The 13601-nt window shown below is 40.2% G+C and overlaps 1 protein-coding gene across 1 annotated transcript; it reads left to right on the top strand.

Annotated features, from left to right (window-relative positions):
* The first annotated feature begins 4288 nt into the window (after positions 1 to 4288).
* LOC137731506 (transcription factor TCP7-like) lies at positions 4289 to 6117 on the top strand. Its single transcript, XM_068470625.1, has one exon. The coding sequence runs from the start codon at positions 4411 to 4413 to the stop codon at positions 5239 to 5241; it is 831 nt and encodes a 276-aa protein (XP_068326726.1). The 5' UTR covers positions 4289 to 4410; the 3' UTR covers positions 5242 to 6117.
* The last annotated feature ends 7484 nt before the right edge of the window (positions 6118 to 13601 follow it).

Genomic DNA, 13601 nt, shown 5'->3' with positions numbered 1-13601 from the left:
GGTTGAGACCTGTTGATAACCATCAATACTTCTTAGTACAACTCGTGTTTGGGAACCAGCCAAACATTATACATTTACGAGTTTTTGGTTGTGTTATCTATGTGCCTATTGCACTGCCACAACATACTGAAATGAAGCATCATTGCGGATTAGGCATTGATGTTGGACATCATCTATCATTCAATATTTAAAACCCTTGACTGGGGATATATTTACCGCGTGGTTTGCGGACTGTCATTTTGATAAGACAATTTTCCCGCCGTTAGGGGGAGAAAATAACTTCGTTTTAGAAGAACGATGAACAAATATCATTCCAGAAGAATGATAAGAAAAAACCGTTCCAGAAGAACGAAGAGAATTTGTCTTATTCTGATTCATGAAGCAATCAATATACAAACGAAGTGAGAATAATTGAATGATGCATTTAATGATGCAACGAAAGTGATGAAATCACATATACTTGCTGCAAATGTGCCTACAAGAATTAATGTCCCTGTTGGACAAAATAATATGGCAGCAAATGATTTATCTGTTGCACGCCTGAAGCGTGGCAGACCCTCAGACTCAAAAGGTTCAGTCCTTCGAAAGAAGAAAAATATGGCACTACTGAACTATTGCATAACTGTCGCATGCCAGAAGCATGACAGTTGTTGCAAGGATACTTGTCCCGGAAAGGTCAATCCGCAGACATGAGAGTATTGATGTCTCATGCATGAAGCATGATAGACGTATAGGTTCTAATGACTCAACTCCCGAAGTGAAGATTAAAATCCAAGCTCTATAACGCTCAAAAGGAGGTTATGATCCGCATTCTCTAAATTATAACTATCCTGGAAGAGATAGTGTAATGCCCTTGAAGAGGCAATGGATATCCCAAAAGAAATGAAAAACTTTTATGCATGCGCATGCACATGAGAATGTGGGATCACAGATTGATGATAACCAATGGTAATTTTGGTTTTTACCAGTAGCTATTAAATTCATCAATGAGCTGTGGTGATATTGAGTCCCGTTTTTTTTCCATCAACAAAATTATGGGCTAAAGATGGAGAAAGGCAAATTCCATTATAATTTTGTAAGAACGTAGAAAAATAGACCTATATACTTGGATACAATACAAATAGCCAAAAGATGTTGAACCTAGAAGGTTACATATGGGCATTTGTAATACCGTGAAATACACTCATATGATAAGACACAGGGTTGGAAACGAGTTCATATGAATGGAGAATTATATATGAAGGGTTATGAGTCGCCCACATAATATCTCCATAAATAAATCCTTCAAATATACATGGAAGCAAATTGCTCTGTATAAATTCTAGAGGAAAATGTGTCATGAAATGTAGAAAATCCCTGAAGGATTCAAATTGCTTGAAGAAAGCCCCGGAAGGGTAAAGCATGAAATATGTACTCAATACCAATGAATGGTATAAATTGCCTTAGTGAGTACTTCCATTATGGTATTGTTGCAACATACTAAAATCTCTTGCAAGAGTTGATGATATTGAATTGGGACTCCTGAAGAGTCAAGAAAGATTATAAAGTGTTGAGAGAAATATTGTCTCGAACTGCAGAATCGAACAATATGCCAACACGAATCTTATCCATGATGTTTACGACATTAAAGAATCATATGGATTGAAGATTATGAGTTGAATACTCAAATAATTAATACACTAAGAATGATCATTTATCTTCGCGAGGGGTAAAGATAAATTGATATTTGGTCCAGAAGTACCACATCTTAGTGAAATATATGCTTTATTGTATTTAACACAATACACTGAATGAAATAAAGCTTATATATTAATATCTCCGAGAAATTACATACACATGAGTTAAAACAAACAAATAGGAGGGATCCTTTACAAAGGTTGCTCATGTGAAGCCTCAGTACTCGGAAGTACCCCAGAAGGGGAAGACACCAGAAGTTGATTATTTGGAGTCTCAATACTTGGTAGAACTCCAGACAGCTAAGACAATGGATGTCTTTGGAATAAAGACTCGAACCCCCGATTGTCATTTTGAGTCCGACCTTCGGATTCCAGTAGCTGGTCGAGTTTTCTTTTCATGCTCGTAGAGTAATTATTTGCAAGCATGTGTAACACTTTATTCTCATGCTTAAGCCCTCTAATCTCTTGTTTAAGACTTGCCACCTCAGCCATTAATGATTCAACTTGGTGAGTTCGAGCAAGTAAGCGCTGGCCCATATTGGATACAGAGCCCGCACATTGAACACTGAGAGCCAATGAGTCTTGAACGGCTGCCTCATCAGACCGGTTTGAAAGGATTCTGTTGTCCTTTGGAGTGAGAAGATTCCTGGCTACCACTGTAGCAGTTATGTTATCCTTCATCACAGAGTCCCCAACCGTAAGATGACCATTAGAAGATGAGAAGGACGGGCGCCATATGTTATCCTGACGCTGCTCGTCTGTATCAATCCTGAGACTCAAATCTAAGCAAATGTTAGATGGGCAAGCCATTTTCAAAAATGATGAAGGAAGTCAGATAAAATCTCAGAAGTGCAAGAAAGGGAAATTTCAGCAGGCAACAATTTTCTAAGTGTTTCTGAACAAAAATTGATATCTCTATAAAAGGAGGGGTAACAGGACCACTTATTCAAAAATCGAAGAGACACCGATTTTCAAATTTCAAAAGCCGGATTTCTCTGCATGATGTCTGTCAACATTTTCTCAGACGCAATCTCAGCTCTTGGATATCACGTGCAACTTTGTCAAAGATCTCTGATAAAGTTGAAAACGCGTGAATCTTACTGTTCTAATTACACCACAGTTGCTGATAAGAGTAAAGGCACAGCACTACTACCTGCTATTGGGAAATCCATATATATGTCAACCTCTGTCCTCCATGGCAAGGCAGAACTGAAAAATATTTAACTCTTCCTCATCTCCGAGAATGCATCTTTCACAAAGTATCTCGAAATACTCAGTTTTCTTTCTCTCTGAAAATACATCTACAAACAAGTCACACCAGAGTAAGAGTATCGCATATCATCAGGGATGAGAGCAAGAGTATCTCATATCATGCAATCTCCCTGTCCTTTCCTTTGTCCTTGTTCTTACCTGCCAAGACAAGGATAAAGAAAGCAATATGTCGGAACCTCCACTCAAACTTGCGTTGCCACCAAGAAGTGATGGTCCATTCAAATACCAGGTTTGCATCCCACTCCTGTATCAGAGGACAAATACTACACGAGAAGATGCCAAACCTGCATAAGGAAAATACCACTTCTGCAAGTTGAGCAAGTACGGTAAGTGAAAATGATACATTGAAGCATGTGGAGACAACCACAACAAACACATGTCAGTTCATCCCCGACAAAGTCTAAGATCACTTGTCACATGCAGCTCCTCATGGTTCAATTTCATTCAAGATCAAGCCTAGACGGCCTTTGAAGAAATCACAAGTCCGATTCAAGATTAAGTGTCCACCACCCTTGAATCAAATTCAGCTCCAGATAAAATAGGTAAATTCAGACCTTTGGAGGAAGTCTAGCAGAAGGCCCTCCAACCCAGTTCAAGAACAAGTATGTGGAAAGTTAACAACAAGTGAAACACCTTATTCGGCAACTATCACCGCTAAAAGACTAAAGCAGCAGGATGAATGATCAGCCTAAATAATTTGAAATCAGGGGGAGATACTCATCAAGGGGGAGCATCCAAAAATAGATCGAGATCTTAACGAGGCAACTCATGTTGATATGTGGGCATCCAAGGGGGAGTGTTGAAAAGTCTCATGGGCAATGAATGCCCACAGTTCCATTTGTAGAAAATGAAAGTGGAAAATGAATTGTGCTGTCAGAAGACGCGTTACAAATTTCAACATGCAGTTAATGCATCAATATGGAGTTGCTCTATAAATAGAGCACTCCATATGTTTTCATGTAACAGAAAAGATAAAAAGAGAAAAAAGAAAAAGAGCAGAGAAAGAAAGAGAGGAAGAGGAGAGGAGAGAATAAATAGAGTTATCTTTGTACTCTTATTATTCCAAATTATAATGAAAGCACTACTGCTGCCCGAGGACGTACTCCAGTCACACTGACTGTAGAGGAACCTCGTAAATTTTGTGTCTTATTCCACTGCACACACACTGTCGATTTTACAACAGTTATTTGAAATTTTAATTTATTAATTTTGGGATTGGGGGTTGCGCGTGTTTCCCACAGTGAGGGAAGAGCTGTGAAGGGGAAGAGTATTTGTATATAAGTGGGGGCCACCACCCCATGTGGCTTCCTCTGTCTCCACCAGCCCCTGTCTGGAAGCTCAATCATTAGAGTGAGCTGTGTTTCCCTCAGCCCAGCCCACCTCCCTCGTCTCCCCCAAACCACCACCACTCAACCCTCTCTCTCTTTCTCTACAAGTTTAACAGCTCCTACAATTCCTTCCCATGTCAAATTCCGAGGACCCTAATAACGAGCTCACTAACGGCGGCGGCGGCGGCGGAGGAGCTATGGTCGAGCAGACCTCGCAAAGGCCGTCAAGTAACGGCGTCTTAGCCGTCAAGAAGCCCCCTTCTAAGGACCGACACAGCAAGGTCGATGGACGAGGCCGCCGCATCCGCATGCCTATCATCTGCGCCGCACGTGTCTTCCAGCTCACACGGGAGCTCGGCCACAAGTCCGACGGCCAGACCATCGAGTGGCTCCTCCGCCAGGCCGAGCCCTCCATCATCGCCGCCACCGGCACCGGAACCACTCCCGCCTCCTTCTCTACTGTCTCCGTCTCCCTCCGCGGCGGCAACACCTCCTCCTCCGCCCCCTCCTCCGACCACAAGCCCCAACACCTGGGCCCCACCCCCTTCATCCTCGGCAAGCGCGTCCGGGGTCCCCTCGACGACCACGACACCAACCACAACCACGACGCCTCCGCCACCAAGAACCCCTCCGACCACCACGCCAACAACGACGGAGCTGTGTCGGTGGTCGGGCACTCCATGGCCTCCATGCTGGGCCCCACCGCAGGGGGACCCGGCGGGTTCTGGGCCCCGCACTTCGGGCAGGTATGGAGCTTCGCCGCGACGCCGCCCCCGGAGCTGATGGACCAGTCAGCGGTGTCCCAGCAGCAGCAGCAGCAGCATTCGCTGTTCTTGCAGCAGCAGCCGATGGGCGAGGCGTCGGCGGCCAGAGTAGGAAATTACCTTCCAGGACATCTCAACTTGTTGGCTTCATTGTCTGGTGGGCACGGCAATTCGGGTCAGAGAGAAGACGACCGGCGCTGAAAAAAATGGAATTCGGTTGGAGTTGGGTCGGTTGGCGGTGGGTGGTGGTGGTGTGTTTTGTTGGTATATATAAATATGTGTATGTCTCTGTTTTGCTATTTTTGGGTTGTTGTTGGAGTTGTTTAATTTTAAGAAATTTCTTTGTAGTGGGATTTTTAAGGTTAGAATTTAACCGGCTTTGGATGGCTGGAGCCTGGAACAAGAAGAAGAATAAGGGTTTGTGCAAATCTGTGAATTTTAAGCAATGTATCAGTGCAATTCAAATTAGGGTTTTTCTTAGGGGTTCAAATTGTTTGTAGGATTTGGGATTTGGGATTTGGGGGGGTTTGTTGGAGGAGGAGGAGACTGAGGAGTGAGGAGAGAGCATGAAGAAGAAGAGCAGAAGAATTAGGGTTTTAGCGGGGGGTTTTGCTGTTGTAAGTTGTAACTGGAAGGGGCTTTCCAGAATTTGAATTTTTATGGTGAAAATATTTAATCCACTCTGGCCTCCTTCTCCGACTGATGGAATCCTACAACTGCTTTGCTATTCATTAGACTTGTCTGCTTTCACAGCCACTTACATTTCTGCTGCATTCCCACCATTAAACTCGAAACTGAATCAGTTTTCTGAAGCTGGGTTGCCCTTCAAAACGATAAGTAAAAGCATCTCAGATGAAGCTGGGTCGACCACGCGAGCATGATTGAAGCATTCGTCTCCTACAGCATGGGGTTGATGGTTTTTGTTCTATCTTTGGATTATCTGGGGAGGGGTTAAAATATCTGGTGGTGTATCGGATACTTTGGAGTACCATCGACTTTTCCTATCTCATAGACCACACTCAGAAACCGAGGACATATAAGAAAATGGTTTTAAGCTTCTTACTGCGTAAGAAATCATCCGCAGAACATCTAAATGAGCGCAAGTACGCTAGTATATACATACACACTTGAATAATATAAAATACACGTACTGAGCAATCATCCGCAGAACATCCAGATGAGCGTAAGTACGATAACACACACACACACACACACACACACACACACACACACACGCATTCGAATAGCATAACATACGAGTACGTATTCGATGGCAACCGACGAACAAACTCAGAGAGTTGCCTGCAGGTGTTCAGTGAGTCTTACTTACTCTTGATAATGCTCCAATTGTGTGATGAACATTGAACTAAGGCTTCTACACAATATGGCACTGACTTGGAAAGTCTTTCAAACAGGGAAATCTTCGGTCCCTTTTTCCTAGCCATGTCAGCTCGAACCCAACGCGATCGGTTTTCTGCTTCACCGGTAACTATAACACTAGTATTTTTGTCAGCGAAACTAGTCAAGGCCACCAATGTTTCCGGCTCAATAGAAGACGAAGCATCCACCAGAAAAATATGACTAAAATGTCCAGCAGTTAGGCCTTTATCATGCAGCCGAAAGCTACTCATGAAAGTGGAGAAGATCACTCTGAATTCGCAAAGTTCCTCCATCGGAGGACAAGAGAAGTAAGTCTCTTTGTAAAGGCATGACGGGAGGATGTCATCAGGTACCTCCTCTTTCTCGCGGAATGCAGCATTCACTCAAAACATGTCCGACTTAGGAATCCATTTCAACAAGCTTCTCACAAGCTCATCACAACAGAGGTTGCTAGGAGCACATACAAGGATCCTATTTCCGTGTGAAGTTTGACATAACTGGTGCACTGCTTCACTAACCACCACCCCAGTTCTCGATAGCCAAAAATGGGTCTTTTCATCCCTGAGCTGGCCAAGCAATGGGTAAGGTGGTGAACCGCTCTTTTTAACACACAGCTGGCCAACCAATAGGTAAGGTGGTGAGCCACGAATGCTTAAAATATGGCGAACTGCAGATAATTGATCGGCATCAAGTTTATGACCAGGGCACTTCAGCGCTGGTGCAGTGGGAATGTTCGTACGCAAAACAGACTCAGGAAAGATGAAGTTCCTAAACAAAGCATCCGATGCATTTTGTACAGCTTGATGAGCTCTTTTCAAACAGACTCTATTGAATGAGAAGCTGACATCATATTTTCGGGTCGAATAATGTTGGACATAAAAGTCGTCTTCAAATTCTACTAAAACAACACTGCTCTTGACGACACGATATATAAAGCCCTGTATAACAGGTAAGATCATTTCGATGGATAATTAAAGGAAACGAGATACACATTTAGAATCCAATGCATGTTGATACATCGGTGCTCGTAGTTTACCTGAAATGGATCAGCATTTGTCCCCGATGGTCGTAAATGGACCAAGTCTCTCGACAAAAGGAATGGGTGATTCTCAGGAAAAGAAGCCATATCAAATGCTACAAAGGTTTTCTCTTCCGTGTCTGGTTTTTTATAAACTGCTGCTCTCTGCAACTCTACAGTGACATTCTCCAAATCGAAATGAGTCCATTTCTGTTTCAAACAAAAGCATGATTCAATCTGTAATTCACAACACCAACCAATGCCAGCAGTAGAGTACTACGAACACAACTTAACGAAGCTTCATGAGCAGATAGAATTCCTCGTATCTTGCAAAATTTTCTTAAGTAATAGGTTAGATATCGGTCATAGTTTTTGTAAGTAACAAGAGGAAAAAGGCATTACGAAAGGGCAAATATTCATGCGTACCTCATAGTAGAAATCTTCAGCATATAAGAGAGCAGCGAAATAATCCTTATAAGTAGCGGGAGACAGGGGCTTGTTTAGAACTTTCGGCGCAATGTCATTCTTGATCAAATCTTTCATATTGTCAGGAATTGCGAATATAGGTAATGAATCCTTCTCAAGCCATACATAACTTTTCTTTCCCACCTGATCTAATACATCTGAAGAGGCGTGGGATAAAACTGGCTGAAACATTGGACGGAGCTTTGTGGAAGATACGGGAGGTCCAGTAGAGGAAGATGGACATGGTTTCGAAGCAGATGCCTGAGGTGGGTTAGAGGAGGATGTAGATAGTTTAGGAGAAAACTTAGATGATGCATTGAGAGAAGAAGATTTCTGAGGTTTAAACGAAGACATTGGAGGGTTAGGAGACGATGAAGTAAATGAGGAAGAGGAAGATGGTTTGGAAGAAGCTGTTGGTGTAGAGGAAGATGAAGATGGTTTGGGAGAAGATGTTGGAGGCTTTGGGGATGGTGAATTTGGTCCAGATGAAGCCTGAGGTGGCTTAGAGGACGAGACATTATTAGATGTTTTAGTATGAAATGTTGATGATGACGACAAAAGTATAGGAGGGCTAGCTGAAGAACTAGAGAAAGATTGCGACGGTTTGAATGAAGGTGTTGGGGGTTTTAGGGGTGATTCAGATGAATTAACAAAAGTGGATTGGGGCAGCTTGGTTGAATATGTTGGGGTTCTAAGGGATGTTGAATACGAATCAAAGGAAAAAGATTGTCGTGATTTAGGGGATAATGAAGATGTATTGATTGAAGAAACTTGTGGTGGTTTGGACAAAGACGACGGAGGCTTGGGGTTAGGGGACGATGAAGATGAACTAAAGGGAGATAGGACATGATTATATTGGGTTGATGGCGGTTTTAGGGGTGATGCAGCTGGTGTAAAAGATATAAAGGGTTGCAAAGTGTCTCTGTGGGAAGTTTCATAATAGTAATCACGCTTGTTGGAAGCGGTTTTCGCAGGAAATTGACTGAGAGAATGATAAGCATTATCATGCTCATCATCATAGCAAAGAAGACATCGTAACAGATCACAAAAAATCGACATGCGATCTGTCCTAATGCGATAAAAACATAGAAATACATCAAAATTGTAAGATCAAGACCACTTATGGCTAAGAACAAAAAGACAAAAACTCGATCTACCAAAAGTATTAGCTTATGGCTTCAAAGTACACAGATTATTGAGAAACTGGAAATTTAAGCAGAGGATTAGAGAGAATAAAATCACAGATGCAAAATGTTCATAGTTAAAGAGGATAATCAAAGTCTAAGGATGAGTAGCTTACCAGTGATTCTACCTACAAAGGTCGATGATCCAGCAACTACTACAACTCAAGAACTAAAAAGCCTTGTTCACGACCCGACGACTAGGAATTAAGCAAGTAGTAATTATACCATTCAATATTATCTCCTAAAATGCAATTAAAGCAAGTGGTACGATGAAAATTGTAAAGAAAGAAGCCTTGTATTATTTGTTTCTTAATGTGTAAGGAATGCTAACTCTGTATTTATACATTTCTCTAATAAAGCTTAGTGACTAATTGTACTTGATTAAATCTCTAACACATAGATTAGTTTCAAACTGAAATATGGCTGTACATACGGTTGGCTATGAGTTGTCCCTTTACACCCCCTCAAGCTAATCGGAGGGGAACTAGAGAAAGCTTGGATTGAAGATACTTGAACTGTGCCTTTGATAGAGATTTTGTAGGAGTTGTCCCTTTAAAAATGTGGTGGAATTTTAAGTTAGATTTGCTTTTCAGTTTTGGGTTCTAGGCATTAAGGTGGTAAAAATACGGGTGATTTCCTAATTTAATGTTTTAAGAGAATGTGTACCATTTAACTGTAGACGGAAATCAATTGAAATCTCTTTAGCCTTTCCATACCTTATTACAAATTAATTCTATTCATCAAGTATGAGATTAATTTCGAGATAATCAAAGAACGATTTTTCTAAGATAATCAAAGAATCATCGTTATAAATAAGAAAAATAATATTGGAAACCATTTTATTGGGTCCAACAAATCAAGAAATAATACGCCACATCTTCCTTGCTGTGGGAATGTCAACTGCTCAATTTGTGGGATTTGTTTTTGTTTTACTAAACATTTCTCCAAACCTCCTATCAACATTAGGTACATGCTGAATTTCAGGTTTCTTTCATCTAAAGCCCATCTATGAGATTTGAACTCAAAATCTTCAATAAAGTGGAGACCGAGCGTCACTAAACCAAATTCATAAACTACATTTAAAAACAATGACACGGTTGACATCTATGACAAAGGGTTTCTAGCTTAATGCATGAGATATCATCTGCAAAACATCAAGACGCACGCAAGTACGGTGATATACACACATTCGACGGCAACTGGCAAACAAACTTAGAAAGTTTTGGTTAAAACCCATAGGTGTTCAATGAGTCTCTTACTCTTGCTAATGCTCCAATCGCGTGATGGACATTGGACTGAGGCTTCTATACAAATACAATATGGCACTGACTTCAAAAGTCATTCAAAGCAAGAGATTCTCAATCCGTTTTCCCTAGCAATGTCAGCTCGAACCCAACGTGAACGGTTTCCGGCTCAACAGCAGGTGAAACATTCACCAGAAAAGTATGACTGAAGTTCACGCCTTTATCATGTAGCCGAAGCAACTCATGAGCAGTCACACTACTGAAAAAATAGGTTTCTATAGCATCAATTGATAGCCTTTTTTGTTAAATGCTATAAAAACTTCTATAAAAAATGAGCTTTACATATAGAGACAAATTTTTTTACTATATTTCAAGGAACTCAACTAGTTTTTAAAAATATTGAGGAGAGATAAAAATATGAAAACAACTAATACCCAACCCAAAAACATGAAAACAATTTTATCCACTGAATAAAATTGTTCAACAGCAACAACAGTAGGGAAGTTCCTTCCTCCCTTGTAGTTTCTCAACATTAATAGCCCAGTTATCAACTTGCTTCAATAACTCTTTTTGTGCGTTCTTCTTCTTAATGATAATGAAGCTATTTATTTATTTATTTCTTGGTATTTTAAAATAAATTTGTTCAAAATATTTTCTGGTGCTAAAACGTAGGTATAGGCTATCAGATGAGTAGAGAAGGGAGAGAAGGCGAAATCGGGTCAATATTTATGGAATAGAAGGGGAATAAAAGATGAATGAGATAGAAGTGTGAAAATACTTTACCACTATAAAGGGTATTTTCGTAACTTAAAATCCAGAGAAAAAAAAAAAAGGAATGATGTCATCTTTCACATGTATTAACTTTTGTCTTTCCTTGAAATGTTTAAAAAAATGTTGCTTCAATATAAAATTAAGTATTAGAAGTGTACTCTATGCGTAAATTTTGCTAAAAAAAAAGGAGTTTTAATAGCATTTTTTGAAACTTTTTTTAGTGTTTAACAAAAAATGCTACTGGACTATTTAAGGAATGTAGTCAAACTATAATTTGAGAGAATTTAAAAGATTTTAAAATCCTTGTGTAGTCAACCAGGATTATAATAGACATTTTTAGAATCAATGCAAATCTAGGTGTAATCACTTGAGATTTTAATAACCACCACGAGATGGCCTAGTGGTTGAGATGAATTTCAAGCCCGCATTCCACATGACATGTCCTAGGTTTGATTCTTGACATTGGTGAATTGCACAATAGTGCCCAAGGGGAGGCTCAAATGTCTCTATGAGTCTTCCCGTCCTCCGAAAGGGTGGATTACCGTGGTTAAGTCAACTAGTCCCATTTTCAAATTAAAAAAAAATTGAGATTTTAATAGACATTTTTAAAGTTCATCCAAATTGAGGTGTATTAAAATAAAATTAAAGATTTTGTAGAATTTCATTAAGGTGTGGATTTTGTGAGATTTGAGAGCAAGAAATTTATATAACCAAGACAAAAAAGAATCCCACCTCACCCCTTAGAATTTCAAATCCATTGATTGCTTTCTATTTTTATGGCTTTGCATGTTTCACTTGTGAAAGCTCATTGCTATATTTGAGCTTCCTGCTCTTTTCTCTCTTGAATGTGCTCTTTGATCACAAAAAAAGACACCCAAAGAAGTTGATCTTCTTCTAATGCAAAATCTCACTTGAGTTCTAAAGTAACCCATTTTTCCATCTAGGGCGCCCTTAAAGCTAACCACAACCAATAAAAAAATAGAGACCAATTTAGATCAATTTCAACTATCTTTACCAAGGCCAGCCACCAACGCAGTGACGCAGACAAACCAACGAACACCATTCTAGATTCACTTCGACCCGACCCATCATAGTGTAAGACTGCGAGTCTCATCATCGGGAGAGTCCCCCCATAGGTTTCTCTTTCTCTTCATTAAAATTTAAAATTTAAAGAGAATACAAATCATTTATCAATGACCAATAACACATATAAGAGGTCTGGAGAATATTGAAAGTTGTGAGGTAAAGAAGAGATTTGCTCTTTTTTGGTTTGGTGTTTTTTTTTTTTTTGGGGGGGGGGGGGGGGGCGAGGCGGGGTGGGGGGCAGTTCGGTAGAACGTTAGGGAGGAGATTGGGGTTACCACAGAAACCTTCGTCAAATTTCTTTTCAAAAGCATTTTTGTTTGGGTTTTTATCAAAAATGTTTCTTGAAATTAACCCACACCATTAAGATGGTTCATGATATCGAAATCAATCAATGTAGTTCCTAAAAATAGGTGTCCCAAATCAATATGATCATTCATCGCAATTCTGTTATGTGTTGATGTGGTATTATAATTAATTAAAAAAGTTGTCAAAATAACTTTTTCCACAGTGAAATTATCTCAAGGTAGAGTTCGCCGTTCTCCGCATCATCAAGATCACTTGGAGAGCGCCCAACAAACTCTCCAAGCTAAAGGTTGTGAGGCTGTCGATCACCCAAATGTTGACAGTGGTGTCACAGAAGTTGTCGACAATCTGAGCCATCACCATAGGTGATCTCGATCCTAGTCCAATTTGGTGAAGGGTGTCTTGATAATTTGTTTTTAGAGAAAAGACGGTGAAAACTACCGTAGATGGAGGTAGAGGAGTGTGGGTTGGGATCAGAGGTGATTGTGGGACTAGGTTTCTAGGTTGGCAACTTTTAAGTTCATTATTAAATTATTAAACCTATTGCTAATTTATTTTTAATTTGATTAGACTTGTGTGACTCATTTATGTGCTATATCAATACATAATAAATTTTTTAACATAATTACAGGGAAGGACCATATTGATTTGAGACACTTATTTTTAGGACTACATTGACACACCCCGACTGAGATCAAGGCATGCTGGCCGTCACGTGGAAGTGACGTAACCATGTGTACAGTACGGAAGCTAATAAAATAATAATAAAAGTATGAATAACTAAAAACCAGCTATACACAACGTAAGAACATACATGTGCAAGCGTGAAAAACAAGTTCAGAGCACAAAGACCTAATGCAGTCCGGGAGAACAATACTACATAAACACACCCTAAAGGTGGTCCTACACTGGTGTTAATCTATCAGATATGCCAGGGAAATCCTCTGGGGAGCCACCAAAAGTGCTAGCCAACTAGAACTTGGAGGGGTGCAAAACAGAAAGTGTGAGTGGGCAAAAACAAAGTTTTTTAAAACCATTTCATAAACAAAGTTCTAACCCCTCGCTGTAAAACCTGTATACTTCCCAGAAAAATAGTATATACATATACAT

The sequence above is a fragment of the Pyrus communis genome, chromosome 4, assembly GCF_963583255.1.
Source record: "Pyrus communis chromosome 4, drPyrComm1.1, whole genome shotgun sequence".
NCBI lineage: Eukaryota > Viridiplantae > Streptophyta > Magnoliopsida > Rosales > Rosaceae > Pyrus > Pyrus communis.
Note: the sequence above shows the minus strand (reverse complement) of the source record. Positions and strands in the feature narration are given on the sequence as shown.

Excerpts from the sequence above, each read along its gene's own strand:
- LOC137731506 (XM_068470625.1), top strand. The coding sequence starts at position 4,411 with ATGTCAAATTCCGAGGACCCTAATAACGAGCTCACTAACGGCGGCGGC.